The following is a 24,238-nucleotide window of genomic DNA, read 5'->3' as shown; positions in this document are numbered from 1 at the left end:
CAGAGATGACAGGACGATAGGCTGAATGGTCTGACGATTGAATAGACGGGTGGACGGTCAAATAGATGGACTAGCGAAAAGATAGATGGAGGGATAGACGTATGGATAGACGTACGGCTAGAATAGATACGAGACAGGATGAACCGAATAAATGATGGGATTAAGGGTCAACTGAACAAACGAATGGAGAGACAGACAGATAAACTGTCTAAATTGATCTAGGCAATTGCTTTAAATCAAGTGTATATGAATTTCTTCTCCTGCTCACCTTAACAGCAACAATATACCCCAGGTCTAACCATTTTAAATATGTTCAGGATATTGCAAAAGGCAGACAAAAATGCAAATGTTGCACGTTGCACGCTGCAGTTGCAACAACACGACCAACTTTATGGAGTGCTACTCCTTTTTGCTAGCCTTGTGTCCATGTGTCACCAGTCAACAGTCAACAATATGATGTTGTTGTTACCCACGACGATCAAGACGCGACGATAATAGAGAGAGCAACAACTACAGCAGCAACAAGAGTTAAACGAAGTAGAAGAAGAAGAAGAAGAAGAGCTTTGTGCCTCTACAAGCTAAACCCATGTTGTAGCTGGGTTCAGTCTGAGGTGCAGACATTGCTGCTGCTGCTCCTCCTGCTGCTGCTGCTGCTGCTGGCTGGTGTCTGCTGCACGCAGGCCAACAGATGGCATCGTCATCCACATCAGCGGCTGCCTTTGGCCTCTGCTGCTGCTGCTGATGATCCTCACAGTTGGCAGCTGGAATTGCAAATGTTGCAAATGTAATGGGACACTCGCAAACATGTTCAAAATAAGCATAGCAACTCGACTTGAGTTGTATTTTAACTATATACCATTTACTAACAAGTTTATTAAATATTTTTATAAAAGCAACATTAGTTTGTTGAGGGGGACGTAATTTATCAGACAAAAGAAAACGCAGGTGAACAAGTGAAGCATATTAATATTATTTAAAATGTTGCACATATTCAAATAAACACAGTAAAATAACAAATAAAATAAAAATTGTAACAAAAACTTAGAGCACTTAAGTAAAATAACATATTTAAAAAATCTAAAATATTAATTGTTTGTTGTATTTATACAAATATAAATATACTCTGACTGATAAATCTGAAAGCTATCTTTAGTAGTTTAACATAAAAAAAAAACTTTATAAAACATAATAAATTGTTATAAGAACATTTATTTACTTTTTTGTTTTAAATATTAAATTATTTTGATAATTTAAAACTAGAAGATGTCTCTAAAGAGTATAAAATTCAGATTTCTATGGAGTATTCAATCTCGCATGCAAAAGCTTCCTTTAATATAAATATAAAATCGACTTGTAATAGTAATAGTAAAATCGACTTGTAATATTTAATATAAATATAAAATCGACTTGTAATAGTAAAATATATTCTCAAGAATATTATGTGCATCCAATTTCATATTCAGAGTATTCGGGGAATTATTGTCCCCATTGACTTCTTCTGATATAATAATATAAGAACGCCTTATAATAATATTCGAAATTTATTTAATATTCTGAGTATGCGGAGTATCAAACAATCGCATTGAAAGCTCGCATGATTATTGTCCCCATTGAGCTGTCATTAACTGATGCATATTCATGAGTGCCTGAATATTTATGACTTATAGAGGCATTTATGCAGCCATTGTATTTTTAATAGCATTTTGTGTCTTAATTAATGTCCCAATCAGAAACGAGACAAAGCGGAGACCCAAACGGCCAAATGGCCATTTACCAAACTCCATTTTGGGATGCGTTCCATTCCGATGCGATCCGCTCGCATATGTATTTATGCATATGTATAGAGGAGCCCCGCTCGTTCTTGCCCCTCCACCTATACCTTGTGCCGTTCCATGAAACTCGTTTCGTTGCACAGCACTAAATTAGTTTTGCTGCAGTGCCCAACTCCCACTTCGTCTCTCTCTCTGTCCCTCTCTCTGTTTCTGTCTCCCCCATCTCCCACGACTGCAGTTCCACATAAAGCCTCTCAATACATTTTTTACGTTCTTAATTTCGATGGAGGCAATTTTATTGCCCTCGTCGCAGGTAGCGTGCGAGTCCATATCGAAGCAGTTGGAGACGTCGCCATCGTGGGCCACAAAGTCTGCCTCAATTGTTGTTGTTGTTGTCGTTGTTGTGGCTGTTGTTGTTTGGGCGCAGTTAATTTGGTCATCTTCCATGATGTTTTGATAATGCTGCTGCTGCTTCTGCTGCCGCTGCAGCTGCCGCCTCGCCTGGTCCGTGGCTCTTACATCTGTTGTCGTCGCATTTATACCCTAAGCTGTTCAATTTAAGGGGTTATAACAAGCTGCCCAGAAAAAGGGCAAGGCAAGCATGCTATTTAAAAATTTAAATATAAATATGTTATATACATAAGTTACAGACATATTCAATAATTCAAATATTATAAAAAATACATTTTATAATCTACAAAAACAAAATAATTACGAATAAACTTAAAGCCTACGAAAATTGAATATGAAAATATTGTGAAAATTATCAACAATAAATAGTAATAAAATAAAAGAAATAAAAGAAATAATACATTAATTAAAATATGAATAATTACAATAAAGACACTAAAATGCACAAAAATTATAATTTTAGGATATCAAAATGTATCAATATGAAAATTTAAAATTAATAAAACACAAAAATTGTTGGTATTTCATTTTTTTTAGAAATAAACTTTAAGTATAACAAAATTAAATATGAAAATGTGTATATTACAAATTTTAAAATATATTTTTTTAAATTTAATTTAAATTTTTATAAAGGAATCAGAAAATTAAAATATATAAAATTCAAAAATAAGAAATACTAAACTGCACAAAAAATAGAATTTAAGAATATTTAAATATATCACAATGAAAATTTAAAATTTATATAACATAAAACTTATTGGTAAGCTCATTTTCTAAATTTTTTTTTTTCTAAATTATTCAAAAAAAAAAAATCTTTTATTTATAATACAATAATAATAATAATATTATATATAATTTCTCTATCATGATCTCTTCAATTTGCTGTTGGTATTCAATACCTAGAAGGTATTTATTAGCTGATCAGTAGTTTGTGTTGTGATTTCGGCTCAGCTCTCCCAGACAACAACAATAATGCAGACGTGCACGAAATTCTTGTCCCGCTCCGAATAATTACATAAATCAGTGATTTTTAAAGCGTTTCGAGTTTCCAGTTTTCAAACTGTCAATGGCATTGGCATTGGCCAGAGCACAGGCCCCAGTTCCATATATAAACTTCTATATATATATATATATATGCACAGATATAGGTATGCATATAGAGATTTATATATATATATATATATATGTATATGTAGAGGTAGTCTCTTACTTACAAACTTATATACGAAAATGTCTCCGCTTTTAATGAGTCGTTTGCGTGCGCAGGTTGTCGGCTTTTAAAAGCTGATTGTTCCGGATTATGTGTATGTGTGTATATGAACATATATATGTATGTGTATGTGTATGTGTATTTGTGGATCGTTAAAAGGGCAGCGTATTAACACCTAAAGGGGCCGCTGTTCCCACACACCGTTGAATCCCACACTAACATTTTATGTGCGGCCAAATTTCACAGTAAAAATCGCACCTACATAAAAGTTCGGGAAAGGCTCCTTTGATTGCCAATCTGTCAGCATATGCGGATATATACAAAATGTAGATTTATGAGGCTCCACAACTAAATTGAAGCCGAAATTGATTGATTTTTCGGCAAATTGCCAAGGAAACGAAAAAGATGAACAGAAAAAATAAAATATTTTGATTTACAGTTGCAGCTGCCAGAGCTTGGCTGAGTTTCTGCTGCAGTTGCCACATGCCACTTGGCCATGGCGACTGCGATTCAGCTGACTGATTGGCCAGCCCTCGCTCAGGCCAATTGACCAGTTGCAAGAGCTGCTCTGATCCGACATGGCCAGTGATCAGGGCCCCGACTGACAGTTGTGGTAACTTTTTGATGCGCTTGCAAAACCAACAACTCGCAAATTTGTAATTGTCATGCATTTCATTTGATTATGGCCATTGAACAGATCTTGAGCGATCCGGTCATCGGATGACCATTGATCAAACAAGCGCATCCATGCAACACAGCAACGGTAAATGACGTGTTGCACCAGCCAATCAGCTGCAATGGGGCTCGAGTCTTACCACTTGATGGAGCTTGCGGTCAAAACATCCCCTGTCTGACGTTGAGTTGGCTGACTGCCAGATCAGGCATCCGCAGGCAGAAGAAACGGAATTCTGAAGGATGCATTTACATTTCCACTTCATGTTAAGATAATTGCAGCAAGAGTAGGCATGGTTGCTTCCTCCTTATGAGCTACTAATTGCATGTAACAGCAGGCGTGGCTGGTCATATGAAGCTGGTATATATTTTATGAAGTATATTTTATCCATATATCCGCCTAATTGTCAATATCTCAACCAGAAAATATGAGAAACTCAGAACTCATATTACTATTTCCTTAAACATCAATATTAAAATCTTAGTTCAAATTAACTTGAAAGGCTGTTGCAAAAAATGTTCCATGTCAATTACAATATTCACTGATATTATATACGATATTATATAACAACTCATCAGCCATTATTAAAATTAAATTACATATTCTTATAGTCATACTCTTGTAAATATATATCCAATTATTTATTTTCATAATAGGTGATGCGTAAGTATTCTCGACGATTGTTAATACCATCTTTTTTCAAACAAAGCAAAGCGTTAAAAATATTTTTCATAAAGAAAGAAAAACCTTACAGGAAATTCGACAAAGCTATAATATCAGTTTAAATCAAAACAATATGTATTTGAAGGCTGAACAAAGCTAAAAAATTAAACGAGTTTTGTATGTGTATATAAACATCTATGGTATGAAAATACGATTAGGTAAGGGTTATTGGATCACCCTCAACTTGAAAACTAAGATCAAACGAACTAAATATGTAGCACATCCAAAAAAAAAATCTAAATACCCAAAGCATACTAGCATTTATATTGTTTTACCTATCTGATTATATTTCGATTCTAAAAGCCAAGAACCCTTAGTTAAGTAAAAGACTCATCAGGATACATTTTTGATATTATTTAGTTGTATTTGTTTTCCATGAGTGCACAAATGTCAAAATTACTTTTTTTTAATGATCCATCTTCGATTTATCGTAAGTTTTTTTGCGGTTTTTTTTATGTTCTTTAAATACTTTTTGTTTTGCTCACAATCATATGTTTAAATATTCCATCATTAAATAGTTTTTTTTTTTAATTTTGTTTTTTTATTTTTGTATATGTTAAGATATTTTTTAATAATTATTTGTAGTTAAATACGCTTTAAAAATAAATGTATTTCTGTTATGTATCACCAAAAACAACAACACACATGCGATTCAGTTATTGTTTGTCGACAAATCAGGCTCTATATATACTATGTGTATATGCTATATAGATACTGGGATAAATGATGGGCTGCGTCTGTCAGTTGTGAGTGTGTGACTGTATGTGTGAGTGCGTGTGATATGAGCGGGTGCCAAAAAAGTATATACATTAGGATGATTGGGGACTGGGAAGCGTGAGGGGATCATCATCATCATCAAGTGGGAAGCTAACTATTTACATGGTATTAATCCTGGCTTAAAATGGGCACTGGATATCCAATATATTGCTTTGACCAATTTCTGTTTACTTTAGGTAGTTTCGATTGCTGAGGTTCTCTGTCTGTGGCTCTGGCTATTGTGAATGAATCGAAACAGATTTGATTTGTCTTCGATTCAACTTGCTTAGGATTCGCTTTGTTCTATGTCAACTTTGTTTTTCTTTTTTGTTTGCTTTTATTTGTTCTTTCTTGTTCTCATTCAATTATTGTGCGGCACTGCAAATGAATAATAAATTTATTGAAAATTTCACATTATGTAAATATTCTCATGTATATATATATGTATATATATTATATATTGTGTATATTTAAATTGATTTTGTGTGTGTTTCGAGAGATTATGTATAATTTGTTTAATATTTCATTTATTTATTCATTTCTGTTAAATTTCTTGTATTTACAGCTAAAAATTGTGCTTTATGCAATTGACTGCAACTGCAACTGCAGCTGCAGCTTCCTAATATGCCACGTTCATATTCGTTTTATATCGTCTCTAAGCTAAGCTGTAAAATTGCCTTAAATTTCTTTTTTATTTTGTTTCTATAATTTTTTATTCATAAATATTGGCGTGTGTGTGTGTGTGTGTGCTTCCTTTAATACTGTATACTATACGATTATGCGTTCTGCCAAAAACATTTGAATGTAAAAGCATAAATGTTGTTGTTGAAATAAACAAATGTTGTATTCATTTAATTTAATTTTGAATTCATTTACAAAATGCGGCCATCTACCTTTTGAGTATGTTATAGGTAAGTTTAGATTTAGATTAAGGTTTTGGGTCACATTTTTATGTATATATATGAGGATATACATATATAAATACAATTGAATGTTTCACTAAATATATATTCATATAAGTACAGATACAAATTAAAACTTAAATGAGCGCTCCTGTGATTTCTAACAAATCAAATACAATAGGGTAAACCATAAAGCATAGGGTTTATATTTATAGTAGGTAGGTATAGTTAGAATTACAGTTAAGAGTTACATGTTACAGTTACAGTTACAGTTACAATTACGTTTACAGTTACAGTTTAACTACTAATCCGAACAACTAAATTAATCCAACTCAAATAATATAATAACAAAGCAAAAGCAGCTTTGTGCGCAAATACTGTTCAAATGTTGCATAGACACACACATGACTCTTCATTTTAGCTTAGTCAGCTCTTCTACCAATTTAGTAGTTGTAGTCTACAGTTAGTTAGCTGCTGTTGCTGCTTACGAGTTCTTGTCGGTTTGCTGCTGCAGATATATTCACAGATCGAAGATCTTTGCATGTAACCTAGGACGTTGAATCTTGCCTGCTCTCTCTATCTCTCTCTGTCCCTATATAGTATGTGTATGTATATTTGTTTTAATATAATGCGTAATAATACAAACAATCGCTACATACTTATGCTTAGCCCCCTACTACGGTTTATCTTCCGGTATATACAATTTCTATAGCTAAGCTGACTTCTCCCGCCCCTGCCCCGATCTCTACCAGAATTGCGCTGTTGCTGTTGGCTGCATTGCCGTCGCCATCGTTGTTGCTGCTGCTGCTGCTGCTGCTGTTATTGTTGCTGTTGTACTTCCAGTTGCTGCAGCTGCGGCTGGACTTGACTGCGTCTGAGTAGAGTATCAGGAGTGCTTGTCTGTGAGCTCTGTCCAGCGCGACTCGAAGAACTTGCGCATGCCGTGACCCGCCTTGCCCACTGGCGAATCATCCTCATTGAACATTTCACAGTTGTCAAAGATTTGCCGCACGTCCACGCAAAAGTCTTCGCGGCACTTGTAGCTAAAGCAAGAATAAATTTAGTAAGCAAAGTTAATTTACAGTTAATTTCATTTAGTCACCTCAAATCCTGCAGTTTCTTCTTGATTGTGGAGAGGTCCATGGGACTTTTGATGATCTTGCGATATGTGGGAAACTGTTTGGTGTTCACTGGCAACAGGAACGGCCAGGAGTCCTCATGCAGCTGTCAAAGGATAAATAAATTAACTAAAATTCAAATTTGCATCCAGATTAGATTGTTTGCCCTACCTCCATTTCGCCCAGCAGCGTCTTGCAGACGGCCAGCTCCTTGATCAGCTTCTTGGTGGCGTGCTTCTCCTTCTTCTCCTGCTTCAGCTTCTCCTTGGCCTCTTGTATGGCGTGTATGTTAATCGGGGGCGGCGACATTTGCGTCCCAGCACTCGGTGGCGTCGGTGTGCACGTTCTCGGCGACGGCATAGCCAGCAACTGTTGCTGCTGCTGCTGCGGCGGCGATTGACAGGCAACGTTCAGCAGCGACGTGGGCGAGGACTGCATCAGCACAGGTGCCGCCACATTTGCCGTCGGCGGCTGCAGCGGCGCAGTCAGCGTCGGTGGCGGCGGCGTTGGCGCTGGCACAGGCGTCGAGGTGGGCGTCGGCGTCAGCGTTGGCGTCGGTGTCCGTGTGGGCGTCACAGCGCGCGGCGACATGGCCGCAAACTGCATTCCCTGCGCCTGCTGCGTCGGCACCACGCCAAAGCTATTCGGCGCTGCATATCCAGCAGCAAACGAAGCATTCTCCTCCAGCTGCGCGCCGCCATTGTTGTTGCCGACGTGCGCCTGGAAGCGGCTGGCATCGATGGAGTTGTTGTGGTGGTGCTCATCGTACGTGCCGGAGGCAATCGAATGCGCCGGACTGCGAAAGGAAGAACAGACCCAAAATTCTCTTTAGAGTTGAAGTTATAGCACTATATGAATTTAAAGGACATAATATCTAATTTCCCTCTGTACATGATCATTTTCCGCTACTCCATGCAGACTCTGCCTAAATCGGGCAAGGCGTGTCCGCAGTGGAGTGGAAACTTTATCTAGCTGAATTTGAGAGCTTGTATCCAAAAATTTCTTAGATTAATCGTATTGAACTTTTCTTTCTATAGCTCTAAAATCCAACTGAACGATTATGTAACGATTAAGTATATATCGATAAGCGATCCTCAAATATAAAGTTCAAGCAATATACTCTATTTTTGTGAAATGGGAGAGCTCTGCATTAGTTTACCTTTTCATCAGTTTACCAATATACTTAAGCTCAATATAATTTAAAGAGATTGGCTTGAGATACCAGTGATTTGGAATGAGCGAAAAAATCAAGAAAATATTCACAACTCTACTGATATCAATCGTTTGATATATAAAAAAGAAATATATATATATAAAATAATACACATTTTTTCATATGTATATCAATTTATATTATTATTATGATATATAGAAACACTTCCATTCATAAACGGGAATTTTATCAATTCAGAGTTCTAATTAAACAAAGATCGCTCGATATATAAAAATATATATAAAATTATTTTAATTGATCGGCTCTATTTGTGCCAATGTCCATAATAATAAATCAAATCAAATCAAATATAAATTATAAATTATATGAATATAAATTTATCCAAATTAAATATTTAAATAAAAAATATAAATTTATTCAAATACATATAAATTTAAAAAATATATAAATTGATATAATTTTGTATAGCTAGAAACTTCCATTCATAAATTTCCTTTGCGTACCAATAATTTGAATACAAAAGTGCTTGAGATGAAATATTGTGCATATATTTAGGATATGTCTTATTTTATACATATAATATACGTATGTGTGTATGTACAGGATTAGAGTAATGCGCATTTGAAATACATTTTACATTGATGATTGAATTGAAATGAGATACGACAGTTATTTCACAATTAGACAATTAGAAAGAGTCGCTCACCTAAGCGGCGCTGGCAAGGATGTCATGGACTCATCGTGCGACGAGTTGAGCGACTGCTGAGAGCTGTGCAGCTGCAACTGTTGCTGCTGCTGTTGTTGTTGCTGCTGTTGCTGCTGATGCTGGTCGACGGAGCAGAGCTGCTCCATGCTGCCAGCCGAGGCCAGCAGTTGTTGCTTGTCGCTGCCTCGTCGCTTGGCTGCGGTGCTGGCGTCGCGATCCCGTCGCGATTTGCTGCTGCTGCCGCCGCTGCTGGCGGCGCTGCGCTTCTTCGGCGGCGGAGCACGGGTGATGCAGCCATGGCAGTACCACTTGCCACGCGGCACCTTCAGCAGTGGCGGAATGTAGCAGTCGGCGTGATAGGCGCGCGGGCACAGATCACAGTAGATCATCTTGCCCACGGGCGAGGGTCGATGGCCGCCGCAGACGATGCACTTGCGCTCGTTGGTCGCCTTGTTGACGCACTCGTAGCAATACCTGTAAAGCAGGAGAATCTTATTAGTTGTTAGCAGGTGAATTTGGGAGGGGGCGGAACGCGGCACAGCGGGCGAGCGGATGGGCGGTTGATTGATTGATTTGGTTTGGTTCGGTGGTACAAAACAAAAGTAAACAAGATTCAAAACAATGCGACAAATGTGTGCGTGAGAGAGAGAGAGAGGGGTGCATGGATGTATGACCGAATGATAAATGATTTCGATTTGAGTTGATTAGATTCGACTACGGCTCGGCTCGATTTGGTTTGCTTGGATTTAGTTGGCTTTCTTTGTACTCACCAGTCGCCATCGGGTATGTTGTCCATTTTGGGCTTGAAGCAGTAGGTGTGGTAGCCCTTGTCGCAGCCATCGCAGAGCAGCAGCTTGTCCTCGTTCTCGCCCGAGGTGCAGAACTGGCAATTCTGTAAGGAGTTTGAATATTTGCAAGAGTTTGTAGTAGTGCCTGAACGTCGTCCTTGTCGTCGTCGTTTCCGTTTGCCGTTCGAATGCGAGTTCGAATAGTCACTGTCCGTGTCCGAGTCTGAGTTGGAGTTCGAGTTCGAGTTGGAGTTCGAGTTGGGTGTGGCGTTGTTCTGGTCACGATCACGGTCGCATCCATTCTGTGCCAAAGCCTTCAAGTTGATTTTGATGGTCATCGGTGCAGTCTTCGCTGCTGGCGTCGCCTCTTTAACGGCTTCCGCCTGCTTCGATTTGGCCTGTGCGGCTGCTGCTGCTGCAGCTTTCGCTTGCTTCCTTTCCTTTTCCTTTTCTTTCTTTGATTGTTTGGCTTTTGATGGAGCTTGCTCCTGCTTCTGCTGCTGCTGCTGTTGTTGTTGTTGTTGTTTCTTCTTTGGTGTTGCCTGCTTTTTGGCGTTACTTTTCTTCTTGTTGGACTTGTTGTTCTTTGCGGGCATTGCATACTTTTGTACGCAGTCGTTTGTTTGTTGTTGGTTCACGTCAAGTTCGAGTTCGAGTTCGAGTTCGAGTTCGAGTTCGAGTTGCAGTTCGAGTCACAGTTTGAAGGAAATGTTGCGTTCGTTGCAGCGGGCAAACGGGTTAACGGATAACGGTAGCGGGTATGGCAACAAAAGCATTCGATTGTGAAACAAATGGCGTATGTAGGTTTGAGTGTGTGTATGTGTGTGAGTATGTATGTGTATTTGGATGTATGCATGTATATTGTTGTGAATTGGAATGTATGTGTGTGTGTGTGTGTATGTAGGTATGTATGAGTGGGTGTGTGGGCGATGTATGTGTGTGTGTGTGTGAGTATGAAAGCGTTAAATTCGTTTTTTTGATTTTTGAACAAGAGAACACCATTGAACACCACAAACAACAAACAAGTCAAACATTCAGCGAAAGTGTTAAGAAAGAAACAGAACAAACAATAAAAACATCGAATTAATTTCAAGGCAGTCAATAATTTTGTTCAATTAAGGACGAAAGGGCTTGCAAAGGAAATAGAATGCTACAAAACTCTATAAAGAAGAAGCATGCGAAATAAGGAGAAAACTTCTAAGTGTGTGACCCATAAATAATAAAAAACTACGCTAGAAAATTGCCTAAGAATTACCTAAGAATGCTATAAAATATATTTTCTTTTTCGTTTCTTTCATATCTAATTTTCTTTCACAGCCGAGTTGCTTTAACTTGATTAAAGCTAAATTTAAAATCTCTATCATTTCTAAGAACTGATAACTCAATTTTTTTACTCTCTTATTGATTCGATGTTTCCTTAATAAACGCAAATAATATTTTATGCCTATATATATTTAATTTCTATGTTTTATTCTATTTCTATTTCTATTTACACACCCTAATATTTAATCCCATTTACATTTATACGTTTTTATAAGTGTACCTTGTATTATTTACATACATTTATATTCATATTCATATAAATTTATACCTATTTATAATTATTCCCAGTTATATTATGACTGTATTTAAGCCTATTTAAATTTAAGTCTATAAATTGTAATTTTATTTGCAAACCTATTCCAATTCTTTAAGCGCTGTGATTTTCTACATTTATCCAATTTCAAATGGCTTCATAGGATCTATATTTTTATTACTTATTTTCTATATTTATTTTCAATACTCCTATAAATTTAATAATTATTTTTGTGCCTCTATAAATGTAAACCTGGACAAATCTACAAGCTGCGTAGTTTTTAAAAAAGCTGGTCGAATTATCTGGACTCCACTATGCATACAGCGGAATATATGTACATATACTCATATACATATATAAATATATATATTACTATTTTATCTATTTTTCTCCTATATATGTATGTAAAACTTTCTTTAAAGTTAGCTTTCTTGAAAGCCTCAAATCATCATCATCAATCATCATACTACTTAATAATGTATATAAAAAATAAAATATTTTTTAGTCAATTCAGAATAAATGTAAAACAAGTTTTCTAATTAAGCTCTTGGGTCACAAAGATCCTACAGAAATTGTTTACGATTAAAACGAAAGCTGGTGAAAAATGGTTAGTGCACATGTCATGTATAAGTGTATGTGTGAGTGTGTGTGGATGTATTATGAGTGGGTGTATGTGTGTGTGTGTACGCTGGTTATGGGGTAGTTAGTGTCAAGTACTTGGATGTGCGTATATGAACATTTAGTATATATATGAATGCCAAACACTAGTTGGGATATGGGATGGGGGTACACAAGTGGGGAGACTGTGGGTTCTGTGGGTTGGGTGGATTGTAGTGGGGTGCCAAGCTAAGAGGTAAGCAAATGCCAAACACAAAATAAAGAGAGGAAACGAACAAGATGAAAGAACACTTACCGCCTTCATGATGCTCTTGTCCCAGGCCACGCAGGACTCCAGCACATAGAGCGCCATGGCCAGCTGGGCGGTGGTGTGGGATCGGGCGACAGCATCGCGCCATTGCACCAAACCCTTGGGTATATTCTCCACCTTCTCGTCCTTGTCGCTGTCGCAGTTGCTCGCTGGTGATGCGGCGCCAGAGCAGGGCTCCACGCTGCCAGCTGATGCTGTTGACGTAGTTGCTCCGGCTGCTGCTGCTGCAGCTGTTGTTGCCGCCGCCGCTGGGTCGCAGGAGGCGGAGGCAAGGCTGCTTGGATTAGCTGCCGCGGCAGCCGCTGCCAGCGCCATGGTACGCTCATTGAAGGCGGAGGCATTGAGGCTATTGCCGGGCTGTTGGTTCTGCTGCTGCTGCTGCTGGGCCATCAGCTGCTGTTGCTGCTGCTGCTGCATCTGCAGCAGATATGCGGCCGCCGAGGCAGAGTTCTGGGTCTGCGTCGAGGTGTGCTGATTCTGTGCAATGACCGCCAGGTGGGCATCTCCGGTCTGCGAGCCAAGCGGAGGCTTCAGATATCGTCGCTCAATGTTCGCCTCTAGATCGATGATGCGCTCCCTGATCATGGGTATGATGCTCACGAAGTCCGCCTCGGTCAAGTCCTCCTGCTCGGCCAGGCTGACGTCGTTGTCGCTGCGCGTCGGCAACTGCCAGTTCTTCAGTTGCATCGAGGCGCTCGCTATCTTATCCTCGAGCGACTCCAGCTGCTCCAGCAGCGCCAGCTCCACGCGCCTGGCCACCTTGGGATTCCAGTCACCCGGCCGATCCGGCAGCATGTACTCCACCAGCTCAGCCTGGGCGTCGTTCAGCTTCAGCTGATAGTTGATGCCCAATGGCTGCTCTAGAGTCAGGAATCGCGTTAGATTCTCCTGCAGCTCGCGCTCTCGCAATCCCGATGGATTCAATGTCTTTAGCAGCTGGCGCAGCTTCTGCTCGTCGTCCAGCTGCCACCAGCCATAGCGCTGCCGGCGTGGCACATAGACGCCGTGCACCTTCTCCGGGAATCCGGCCAGCTTCACCTGCTCCAGCAGCCGGTGCTCGTCCGGCGTCATCGAGAGCGGCAGAGGAATGTCGATCGGTATGTAGGTCTGCACGCTGCTCAGCGACATGTTCGCTATGTTGTGATAGTATGCCTGGGACAGGGCCTCATCCAGACGCAGCTCAATCTTGGGCTTCAGTTCGGCAGCTTCGCCGTTCCCGCCCCCTGTGTCCGGTGCGGCATCAGCGCGCAAACGAAAAAACGAATCCGACTCAGATTCGGATTTGGACAGCCTCATTGGCTGCTGTTGCGGTGATTGCTTCTCTTGCTGCTGTTGCTGCTGCTGCTCCTCATCGGTTGTCTGGCAACGATGAGGAGACGCCAGACCGTTTTTTGACATCGTTAACTTGGCTTGTTCGTACTCATCCAGCTTGGCCTGCATCTGCTTCTCGTCCAGCCCTGAGAGCGTGAAGATGCACTCCTGACTGAACTTGCTCGGATCCACCTTGCACTCCTCCATGGGTATGCTATAGTACTGCATGTTGTTGATCAGATCCCACGGATGTCCCTGCATCTGCAGCTGAGCGCTGCAGTTCTGGGAGCTGGCATAGCTCAGCTGCAGCTCTGGGGCCACCACGCCGCCCTCCTCCGCGGGCAGCTCGCTGATCAGCGGAACCTCGCGCTTCACTATCGAGAACCAGCGGGGCGTGGTGTCCTCGCCCACCTGTGTAGTGGACACAATGATGCAGTCGTCCTCCTTCTTCAGATCATCTTGAGTGAGTGCCTCCATTTTTTCACAGTTGCCGTTGCCGTTGCTGTTGTTGTTATTATTGCTGTTGCCGTTGTTGTTGTTGTTGCTGAGCGTTGGTATCAGGCCCGGAATGGTGGGTATTTTAATCTCGGCCTCAAAGTCCGTCTTTGTGGAGATGACCGTCGGCGGCGGTCCCATTAGTTCCATCTCCGACTTGACCTTAATCTCGGGCCTCGTCACAATTGGCTCGGCGGGCTTCACAATGGCGGGTGGCATATCGTCATCGTCGTCGCCCAGATCGACAATCTCCGGCTCCACTTTGTTAATCTCCGTCACATCATCATCGTCATCGTCGTCCTCGACCACATGCTCCGCCTGATGATTCGTTTGCTGCGCCTTGCCGCTGTCCACTTCCGTTACTTCATCAACTTCCATGGACTCTGCTGCAGTTGCATCAACTGTTGCTGCTCCTGCTACTCCTGCTGCTGCTGCTGCTGCTGCTGGTGGCGCATCTGCTTCAGCTTCGGGCGTTTCCTCGGACGCAGCGCCATCATCAACGGCCATCTGTTCCGTTGCATCGGCTGCCGGCTCGACTGGCTTCTGCTTCTGCTGCTGCTCGTCCATGGCCTCCAGTGCCTCGTGATAGTCGCAAATCTCGTTCTGGGCCGACTCCAGAGCTTCGATGAATATGCCGCCGGCCTTTGGCAGCTTCCAGTAGCGTCGCCAGAACCGATCCTGGCCAAAGCAGGCGGCGCGCAGCTGATTGGTGCTCTTCTCCAGCGCCTCCTTGCAGTTGAGCGAGGCGCGCACAATTTTGTCCAGCTTCTTTTGCAGCTCGTCCGCACTCAGGCGATTGTCCTCGTCCTCCTCCACATTGGTGATCTCCGAGTCCAAGTCGGAGAGGTCATCCTCGATGATGCTCACATCGTGGCTCTGCGTGTGCCCATCCTCATTGATGGAATTGCGTGCGCCGCTCTTCTTTGCCTGCAGCATGGCCGACATTCCACCATCCGCCACCGCACCACCGACTCCGGCTGTGCCGCCATTTTGCTGATACTCCTCCAACTTGGCCAGCTGCTTCGACGGGCTCACCTCGACCATGGAGGCAGCGCCCTGAGATGCCACAGCATCGTTGTTGGTTGCAATTGGAACTGCTGCATCGCCATCCAAGTCCATGGGCTGTGATTGTTGTTCCGCCTCTGGTGATTGCTGTTGTTGCTGCTCCTCCTGTTTGTCCTGATCCTCCTGCGATTTATCCTCGCTGTTGCAGTCGACGCCCGCAGCACTGCCCTCCGCGGCACTCGGAGTTGCAGCGGCTGTTCCATCGGCCGAGGACTCAGCCGTTGCCTGCTTGTTGGCCTCCGCTTCGGCCTCGGCCTCCGCTTGCTTAGCGAGCCGTTCGCGCTCCCGCTCCGCATCGAGCTTCTGTTGAGCCAGCAGCGCCTGCATGGCCGCCTCGCGCTCCGCCTGCGCCTTCTCATACGCCTCGATGCGCGCCTTGCGCTGGTGCAGCGCCTTGTACTTGCGCACCTTCATGTCAGTCATGTACTTCTCCTTGCGCATCTGGGCGCAGGTCTCCAAACTGCCGTCGATCTGCCGCAGCACGGCCTTGTTCATCAGCAGGTCGTTGCACAGGTGCGCCAGCATCTGCGCCTTGCGCGTCGGATTGAGCGCCACGAAGGGACGATCCTTGAGCGCATGCGACAGCTTCCAGGTGTCGTTCTCGTGCAGCAGCTTGTAGTACTCGTGATTCTTGGCCGAGTGCGTGGCCGTGTCCGCATCCACCTGATGATGGTCGGGCACTCGGCGCTCGCGCTCCCTGTCCACTGTGATACCGTGCATCTGTCGTATCTCGCCGGTGGCCGTGGCGTACAGATAGATGCGCAGAATTTCTGATACATTCGAATTGGTTATGTCCGCGTTGCGCAGCGACTGGCCCAGCAGCGTTGTATGGCGGCCCGGATTGGGCACGCCCGGATCCTCGATGGCACAGACCAGCAAGTGCGTCATCACCGACAACAGCTCCTCCTCGGCGTCGGCGTTGCTGTCGCTGATCAGCGCGTCGTGCAGATTCTGCAGCGATGGCAGCGACTCCATGTCAAAGCCCAGCGTCTCGCCAAAGTTGTGCAAGAACTCAAACACCATCAGCAGATCGGCCATCGCCTGTCCAGGCAACCGATTGCCCGCGATGCGCTCCAGTTCCGGCACAGACAGCTCCTGCGGCAGCTCCGAGTCCTCGCTCGGTTTGCGTATTAGCTGCAAAATCTCAGCATCCCGCTTGCGCTCAGCCATGCGACGCTCGCGCAGTATCAGGCGATCCAACACCAGCTGGTGCTTCTTTTTCTCCCGCTCCTCGAACTTGCGCCGCACCTCCAGCATGCGAATCAGATTCATGTGCTGACGACGACGTTCGCGCTCCTAAAAACCAATTAAGAAAGATCTTAAATATTTCACTATGCAAGTAAAATTCGCATTTATTTACCATTTCGGCAGCTAGCAGCAGCTCCTTTTGCTTCTGAAGTTCCTGTTGCGGGAAGAGAAGGAATAGATGAGTAATGCAAAGTAATATTTGAATGAATTCGAGCTCAAATGGAAACTAAACGAAGCGCTATAGTCAGAAAGTAAGAGCTAATAACTAAAGATGAGGAAATAGGCTGCAAATTAATTAGGTTTCAACTCAGCTTAAGCTGGAAGTCAGGTCAATTCGATAAACAATGAAATTGAAGGGATAGAAAACATATGGTAAAAACTAATGCGAAATATAGCGAAGTAAGTTGAAGTGATTAAGCCATCAAATATGATAAGATTGCATTCACTAAAGACTCAACAAAATATCAGATTTGATATAATTTTAATAGAATCGAAATAAAGCAGAGAAACCAACTCTACCGCTAGACAAAGACTAAGCAATCTCAAGTAAAATATAAAAAGCTGATAGATAACAAAAGATATTCAAATGTGTAACATGAAAATTCGATTCATACAAAATTGACTTTAATATCAATATTATGCATTAATTGATTTTTGAAGAACTATATAGGAAACTAAAGGATATACCCTATTTGGGCACGCATATATACTGTGAATCAAATACATTCCCTTTACTTAAATGATCTTTAAAACAAAATAGAGAGTAGCAACATAAGGAACTTAAATTTGAAATTTAGCTTTAAGGAAGCTAATTCCAAATCGGATAACATTATAATTTATATCGACAACAAACGCAAGCACAGAGTATGTGAAATAAAAAGGATTACAGGATACACAGATAGTAACAAATATGTTCAATAATTGTTGTTGTTGTTGTTGTACCTGTTCCTTAGCTAGAATTGCTTCCTGACGTCGCTTCTCTTTCTCCTAAATATTACAAAGAAAATGCAATTTGTAAGGGAAACTATGCATGACAGCGAATGCATAAATACGAAATATAACTAACCTGCTGCTTCTTGAGCAACTCCTCCTGCTTGAGACGATCCAGTTCCTCTTGACGCTTCTTGCGCTCCTGCAAATTTGAATCAATATTAGTAATTGAGCATTTATTTGGAATTAGGACTATTCGAGCGACTTACCTCAATGGCTTGTTGGTTCTTGAGCTCCTTCTCTTTGCGCTGCTGCTCCAGCTTGGCATTCTTCTCCTGCCGCGCCTTCTCCTTGTTGCGTGCCAGCTCCTCCTTCTGTTGCTTCTTGGCGTCGCGCATTGCCTGCTGCTGCTTGGCAATCTCGATGCGCTGCTCCACGTTGAGCGTCTGGCGCGTGAACACTTTCAGATCCTCCAGCCGCTTGGCCACATCCTCGTCCGTCATGCGTATGTATTCGCCATCATTGGCATAGGGCGCCGGCGCCGGCTGCAGGAACGAACCGACAATCGCACGCGCCGAGAAGCTAAAGTTTTCGCGCGTCAGATTCGATGGCTGCTGATCCAAGAGCTGCACCGAGGCAAAGAAAGAAGGGGAGAGGAGGAAATATATGTTAATTCAGTCACAAATGAAGAGATGTTCGCTCTCTCTCTCTTTTGTAAATGTGTACGAGTGTGTGTCACGTATTACAAATTACAAACGCGCCCTACAAACTCACAGCAAACACTTGGCCAATGGTCTTCAGGGGCAGGGTGCTGCCCGGGGCATAGTAGGTGACTTCGCCGCGGATCTGGCCCTGCTTGGTCAGGCCACGTATGACTGTTTCTCGCTTCCAGCCCAGCTCCAATGGCACGCGCAGCTCCGCCACATTCAATATGTTCGCATCCTCACTCTCCGACTCCGACATGCCGCTCTCGGCGGCAACACTCTCCGAGTCTGTCGACGTTTCCATGTGCGCGTTCGCCTCGCTCAGCGCCAAGCGGATCTTCTCCTGCAAGGAAGGAAACCGTTAATCGAAACTCTTAAGCAGAGACAAGTGATCTTACAATGTCCGCGCCCTGCTGCAGCAGCTGCTGTGTGGCAAGCATGGGCTTGAGTCCGACGGCACGCGATTGGGCCAGCAGCGAGGCCACCGTGTTCTTCTTGGGCTTCGATACGCCGCGACCCAGATTGCGTGGCCGTCCCTCCTTATAGGTCGATGAGCCCGATCCGGATCCGGACGAGCCAGACGTGCCCGAAGCGGCGGGCAAGCTGCTCTGCGCCGGCGAAGGCGATGCACCACCTGCCCCACTGCCACTGCCAGAGATGGAACCGCCGGGCATGCCACCGGTGCCACCCAAGGCGGCTGTTATGGAGCTCAGGCTCTGCAAGCTGTTCGATCCGTTGCCGGTGCTGCTCTGGCCTGTCTGATAATCGCTGGCTAGATTGCCCAACGCCGCCGAGGCCGTTGAAGAGGAGGCAGCAGAGGATGCGCCTCCTGTCGAATTCGCATTGTTGCCGCTGCTCTTGTCCGAGGGCTTCATGGACAGATTAAGCGGAGCATCGAAGTCGTCTATGGTAATGGGATTGGAAGCCGAGCCAATGGCACCGCTGGCGGGCGCGCCGCTCGACTTGAGGCTGAGATTGACGCCAGAGGCGAGAGCCGGATCCCCGGTCAAGTCGTGCAGCTCCTTGCCGCATCCCTTGCTGGACAGATTGTATGCGCCGTTGGAGGTGATGGTCGGTGGCAACTTGATCACCTCCACGCGATCGCTGGACGCATTCTGGTTGTGACTGTGGCTCTGGCTGTGGCCCGAGGTAGAGCCGCCAGCGGTGCTGGTCACCGTCGAGGAGGACGATGCGGCCGACACAACTGCCTTCGAGACGCTGCTCAGCTGCTCCATGGGCGTCATGCCTAGGCCCATGGGCATGCCGGCCGCGCCCAGCATGCCGTGCAGATGCTGTTGTTGCTGCGCCGCCGCCGCCATGGCTGCGTACTCCATTTCGAGTCGGGCACGCTTTGCTGGACTGAGCCCTGGAAATGCAAGCAGAGAGGAAATTGCATTTGTTGTGCTTTCTAAATCCTTCTGCTGCTGTTGTTGTTGTTGTGTAAGGTGTTGCTGTTGTTGTTGTTGTTCTGCTTGGTGTTGTTGTTTCTGTGTGGCTTGTTGTTGCTGTTGTTGTTGTTGTTCTGTTTCAGATATGGTCTTCTTGCGACCGCGTGAAGTACTACCAGGAATCTTGGGGCCCACGATGGAGGACGTGTACTTAATAATCTCCGTATCCGGCGGCAGTCTCACGCCCAACAGCGACGGATGCTCGCTGCTGCTGCAAAGCAAATGCCATTAATACCAAAATGGACTTTATCAAACCAATTTAATGCTCGATCTTACCTGCTCATCATGGCCGCATTACTCATATAGTCCTTCACCTTGCCTGCGCTGCCGCCGGCCATCGTTGTGCTGGGCACCTGCTGCTGCTGCTGCTGGGACGAGTGGGCCGACGAGGTGACCGTGGCGTTGGCCCCAGTGCTTGCGGCAAAGGCATTCATCGCCGCCTGCATGCTCTGCTGGGGCGTCATGCCAAGTGCTCCGAATTGTGACAGCGAGTTGAGCGCATTCAGCGACGGATTGTTCTTATCGCGATCCCGATCCTTGCCAGAGCTGCCCATGCCGCTGCCCGACATGTTGCCGTGCGGCGACATTGCCAGGCCCGGATGCATGCTGCCCAACGAGGCGCCACCACTCGAGCTGGAGCTGACATTGGTGGAAGCTTTGCTGCTGGACATGATGCCGCCACCACTGCCACCGCCTCCACCGCTGCTGCTGCCGGCGCCGAGGCTCATCGCCAGATTCGATAAGCCATGAGCATGCAGCGACGAATTGCCGCCGCCACCGCCGCCTCCAACAGCGCCGCTGCTGGACTTCTTGCCGGAGGAACTGTTGGAGCTGCCCCCACTGCCCAAGCCCGACATGCCGCCCACTCCAGAGCCCGAGGCAGCCGCTGCAACGGCCTGCATGGCCAACAGCTCCTTGTGCAGGGTGACCGGATCGTATGCAGAGCCGGGATTGCTTGCAATACTGCTTCCGCTGCCGCTGCTGGTCATCGTCGAGGGCTTTCCATACGCGCTGGCAGTACTCTATAAAATTGCAAAATATATTTGGGATTTTAAGTTTTGAGAAAGGCTAAACTAAGGATTATAGCATAGCTGGATCTATCTAGAGAACAATTATGGCTAACTCTTCACTTATCACTTTACTGTTACATTATATTTATATGATTTACTTGAACTTCTACGATAAATCTTAAAAACTTTTGAAGTTGTCATAATGTTCATCCGTATAAGCTCTTAGAAATCCTTCCATATACCCTTAAATTATCTCCATTTCACTCTCGCACTTTCGCTCTCTACACTCTGTTTTCACTCTTCACAGCTCCATTTCCACGTTTCACACACATATATATATATTTCAAGGCTTGACTACGTGTGGAGTAACTATTCAATATTCCTTAAATTATCTTCACTTTAATCCCTTCACTTGTCCCTCTTTAATTCTCATGCTTCATTCTCCCGTCTCGTCACATTCCACCCACCTTATAGCCACCGTGTCCGGCGCTGCTTGTTGATATTGAGGAGCTGCTGCCCGAGGACGGCATGCTGGTGCCGGGCAGTCCAAAGCCATGCATGCTGGCCAGTGCTGCGGCTGGATTGTTCGCAGCTGCTGCGGCCGCGGCTGCCGCTGCGGCATTCAAACTGTTGGCCAGATTTTGTTGCTGCTGCTGTTGTTGTTGCTGCTGCTGCTGCTGCTGAGCGGCGCGCTTCTCTTTGCGCGATTTGTTCGACTTACTGCTGGAGCTGCTGCCACCGCCAGAGCCGCCACCTCCACCGCCGCCAACGCCCACCATGCCCCCACCGCCGCCTGCACCACCGCTAGAGCCACTGCCACCGCCGCCCATTGCCATGGCAGCGGGCCCAAAGGCAGCGGCCAGATCGGGATGGGGAAATGGCGAGAGGCCCGATGCCTGCAGACGACTGAAATAATCCTGCGCTGCCAACTGAGCCATGGACCACCAACCTATAAGAGGAAACAAAGAATTATAATATAAGTAAATACAATCTTTAGATATCTAAAATACTTAATTATATTTTAGTCTAATAATCATAATAATCAATACACAAGATAAGATATAAATTAATTTTGAGGAATACTTATATCAAATATAAAATAATCTTCAGCAACACTGAAATAAAACTTTTAAATTCAAAGTTAATCAAAATAATCAATAAATAAAATATTAATATAATTATTATCTAAATATTTTTTAAGTTTTTTTTTTCTAATTAACTAGAAATATTATTTTAAAATTGTTATTATTATTATTTCATAAATTAAATATTAATATCACTTAAATCAAACTAAAATATTTTCCTAAATAAAATCCACTACAATAAATGAACATATATTAAAAATGAAAATGTTATTTTTGCTAGATTTGTTAAATTTTAATATTAATTTCTACAACAAATATAAGTTTGTATTATTCTTTTTTTGGAATAGATTTCAAATAAGTAAATTAAATATAATAAAACAAAATAATTGTTTGCCCGTTCATCACTTGAGGACCAATAACTATTGAAAGCCTCAGTCAACAAGCGTAAAGCAATAAATAGACAGTTTTCCTCTAGGAGCGTTTTCTTCAAGTGAATCGCGCACAAAGGACGAAACACTTGCTGTTGCACTCCCATATAAAAACAAAAGCTCTCTTTCTGTCTCTCTCCCTCATATTATTTCCGCTTTGACTCCGACAAGATTTGAACCTGCGGCGCTTTTCTCTGAGTTCTCTCTGTATCAATTCTATCCGTTTCAGCATTTTAGCGGGCAGCGCCACCACAGCTGCGGCGTCGCGTGTAGCATAGCGGCTTCTTTTACTCTTCTCTTGGTTTCTTTGCTTTGCCTCACTTTTCGTATGCTAATTAATGTGGACGAGTGTCGATGCCGACATTTTACTCACTTGCTGGATGCAGGCCCGCTAGGCTGGCTGCCTGCGAGGCCGCGACGGCCATTGTGTTCTGATGATGGTGGGCGCCGGCAGCTGCCGCTGCTGCTGCGGCCATCGATGAATAACGGTCGTTGGCAGCGGCTGCTGCTGCGCCCGCAGCATTTGGCAACAGGCCCAAGCCGGCGGCAGCGGCTGCATTGAACTGCGAGTTGAAGAGCGGGTTTGAGGCAGCCGCAGCTGCAGCGCCAGTTGGATCGCGGCCCCAATAGGCTGTAGGCAAGAAAAACAATAAATAAATGGAAATTATGAAATCCTATATCTAAATGTATTTTAATTATTTCTAGATTACATACCGAACAGCGATGCCGCATCTAACAGTCCGGTGGGATCATGGGGATTGCCAGCCCCTGCGCCGCCACCCGCCCCGGAGCCCCCTTTTCCACCGTGATTATTTGAGTTTTTGCCATCGTTGCCGCTGCCATCGCCGGCATTTTTGTTCATGTTAAAGTTCAAAGTTTTTGTTGTTTGTTTTCCTTTTTGTTATTGTTATTATTTTTGTTATTGTTGTGCTTGTCACTGCCTGCAAATGGATAGAGATAGAGGGAATGCAAAAAAAAATAGTTAGCATATTATTGAAATTACAGTTATAGCACATGAACTCTCTTCAACTCTCGCTTAATTCGCCGCTCTTTCAATTTTGCTTTCGCTCTCAATGCTGGCAACGCTATCGTAGCGGTAGCTATGCGAACGTCGAACACAAAGAGAAAACACGAGGAACATGAAAAGCAAAACAAAACTACAAAAAAAAACTACACACACAACTTCCACACATAAAACGAACGGAAACGGGCAGCGGTCGTGCTGTTGTTGTAATTGTGTGCGCGAGAGCAATGTGAGAGAGTAAGAACAGAACGGCGTCTCTGTGCGGCATACTCACTCACTCACTCACCACTACACCTGCATACAGGGGCAAACAGAAACACAGCGAATTAACAGCGTCGCGCAGCGCGCAACTCACACACGGCGTAGCAGAAAAAATGCGGCGAACACAAATAAACGTATAAATTGCATTTTAAATCGACTGAAAAACGAACTAATTCATGTTCGGAATTTATTCAATTGTGCAAATCACAAAACACAAATATTTTGATTAATTAAAATTATACAAAACCCACACACTACACACATACACACATAGATATATATACATATGTATATAGCCTAAGGTCCTACAGGCGCATACAGAAGCCGCAGCGGCGAACGATGCATACACAAGGCGAAAAAGAAAATGCCGTTCGATTTACTTAGAGACGTTTTTAATGAGTACATTTGGTAGCTGTATTTTCTACTTTTCCTTTTTGTTATTATTTTACATACATGTGTTTGGTTTCTCTTTATACATTTCATTCATAAAGT

At 43.8% G+C, this 24,238-nt stretch overlaps 1 protein-coding gene across 11 annotated transcripts in view; it reads right to left on the bottom strand.

Annotated features, from left to right (window-relative positions):
- Positions 1 to 5,307: 5,307 nt before the first annotated feature.
- The window catches only part of tou (bromodomain adjacent to zinc finger domain 2B toutatis), a 42,506-nt gene continuing 23,575 nt past the window's right edge, over positions 5,308 to 24,238 (bottom strand). For 5 of the 11 annotated variants that reach the window (XM_089262054.1, XM_089262055.1, XM_089262058.1 and 2 more), the window contains 16 exons: positions 23,176 to 23,402; positions 22,835 to 23,092; positions 21,416 to 21,897; positions 20,215 to 20,960; positions 18,889 to 20,149; positions 18,561 to 18,833; positions 18,056 to 18,412; positions 17,923 to 17,988; positions 17,799 to 17,843; positions 16,969 to 17,010; positions 12,723 to 16,904; positions 10,216 to 10,835; positions 9,446 to 9,919; positions 7,737 to 8,361; positions 7,550 to 7,671; positions 5,308 to 7,490 (listed from right to left, as the gene is read on the bottom strand). In XM_089262054.1, the coding sequence (XP_089118180.1) occupies positions 7,334 to 7,490; positions 7,550 to 7,671; positions 7,737 to 8,361; positions 9,446 to 9,919; positions 10,216 to 10,835; positions 12,723 to 16,904; positions 16,969 to 17,010; positions 17,799 to 17,843; positions 17,923 to 17,988; positions 18,056 to 18,412; positions 18,561 to 18,833; positions 18,889 to 20,149; positions 20,215 to 20,960; positions 21,416 to 21,897; positions 22,835 to 23,092; positions 23,176 to 23,323 (9,858 nt within the window). In that variant the 5' untranslated portion in view covers positions 23,324 to 23,402 and the 3' untranslated portion in view covers positions 5,308 to 7,333. The remainder of the gene's footprint in view (positions 7,491 to 7,549; positions 7,672 to 7,736; positions 8,362 to 9,445; positions 9,920 to 10,215; positions 10,836 to 12,722; positions 16,905 to 16,968; positions 17,011 to 17,798; positions 17,844 to 17,922; positions 17,989 to 18,055; positions 18,413 to 18,560; positions 18,834 to 18,888; positions 20,150 to 20,214; positions 20,961 to 21,415; positions 21,898 to 22,834; positions 23,093 to 23,175; positions 23,403 to 24,238) is intronic. The other 6 variants (XM_089262061.1, XM_089262062.1, XM_030382170.2 and 3 more) reach the window with 6 other exon arrangements.

The sequence above is a fragment of the Drosophila navojoa genome, chromosome 5 (genome assembly GCF_054131105.1).
Source record: "Drosophila navojoa isolate 15081-1374.11 chromosome 5, UAZ_NAV_1.0, whole genome shotgun sequence".
NCBI classification, from domain to species: domain Eukaryota; kingdom Metazoa; phylum Arthropoda; class Insecta; order Diptera; family Drosophilidae; genus Drosophila; species Drosophila navojoa.
Note: the sequence above shows the minus strand (reverse complement) of the source record. Positions and strands in the feature narration are given on the sequence as shown.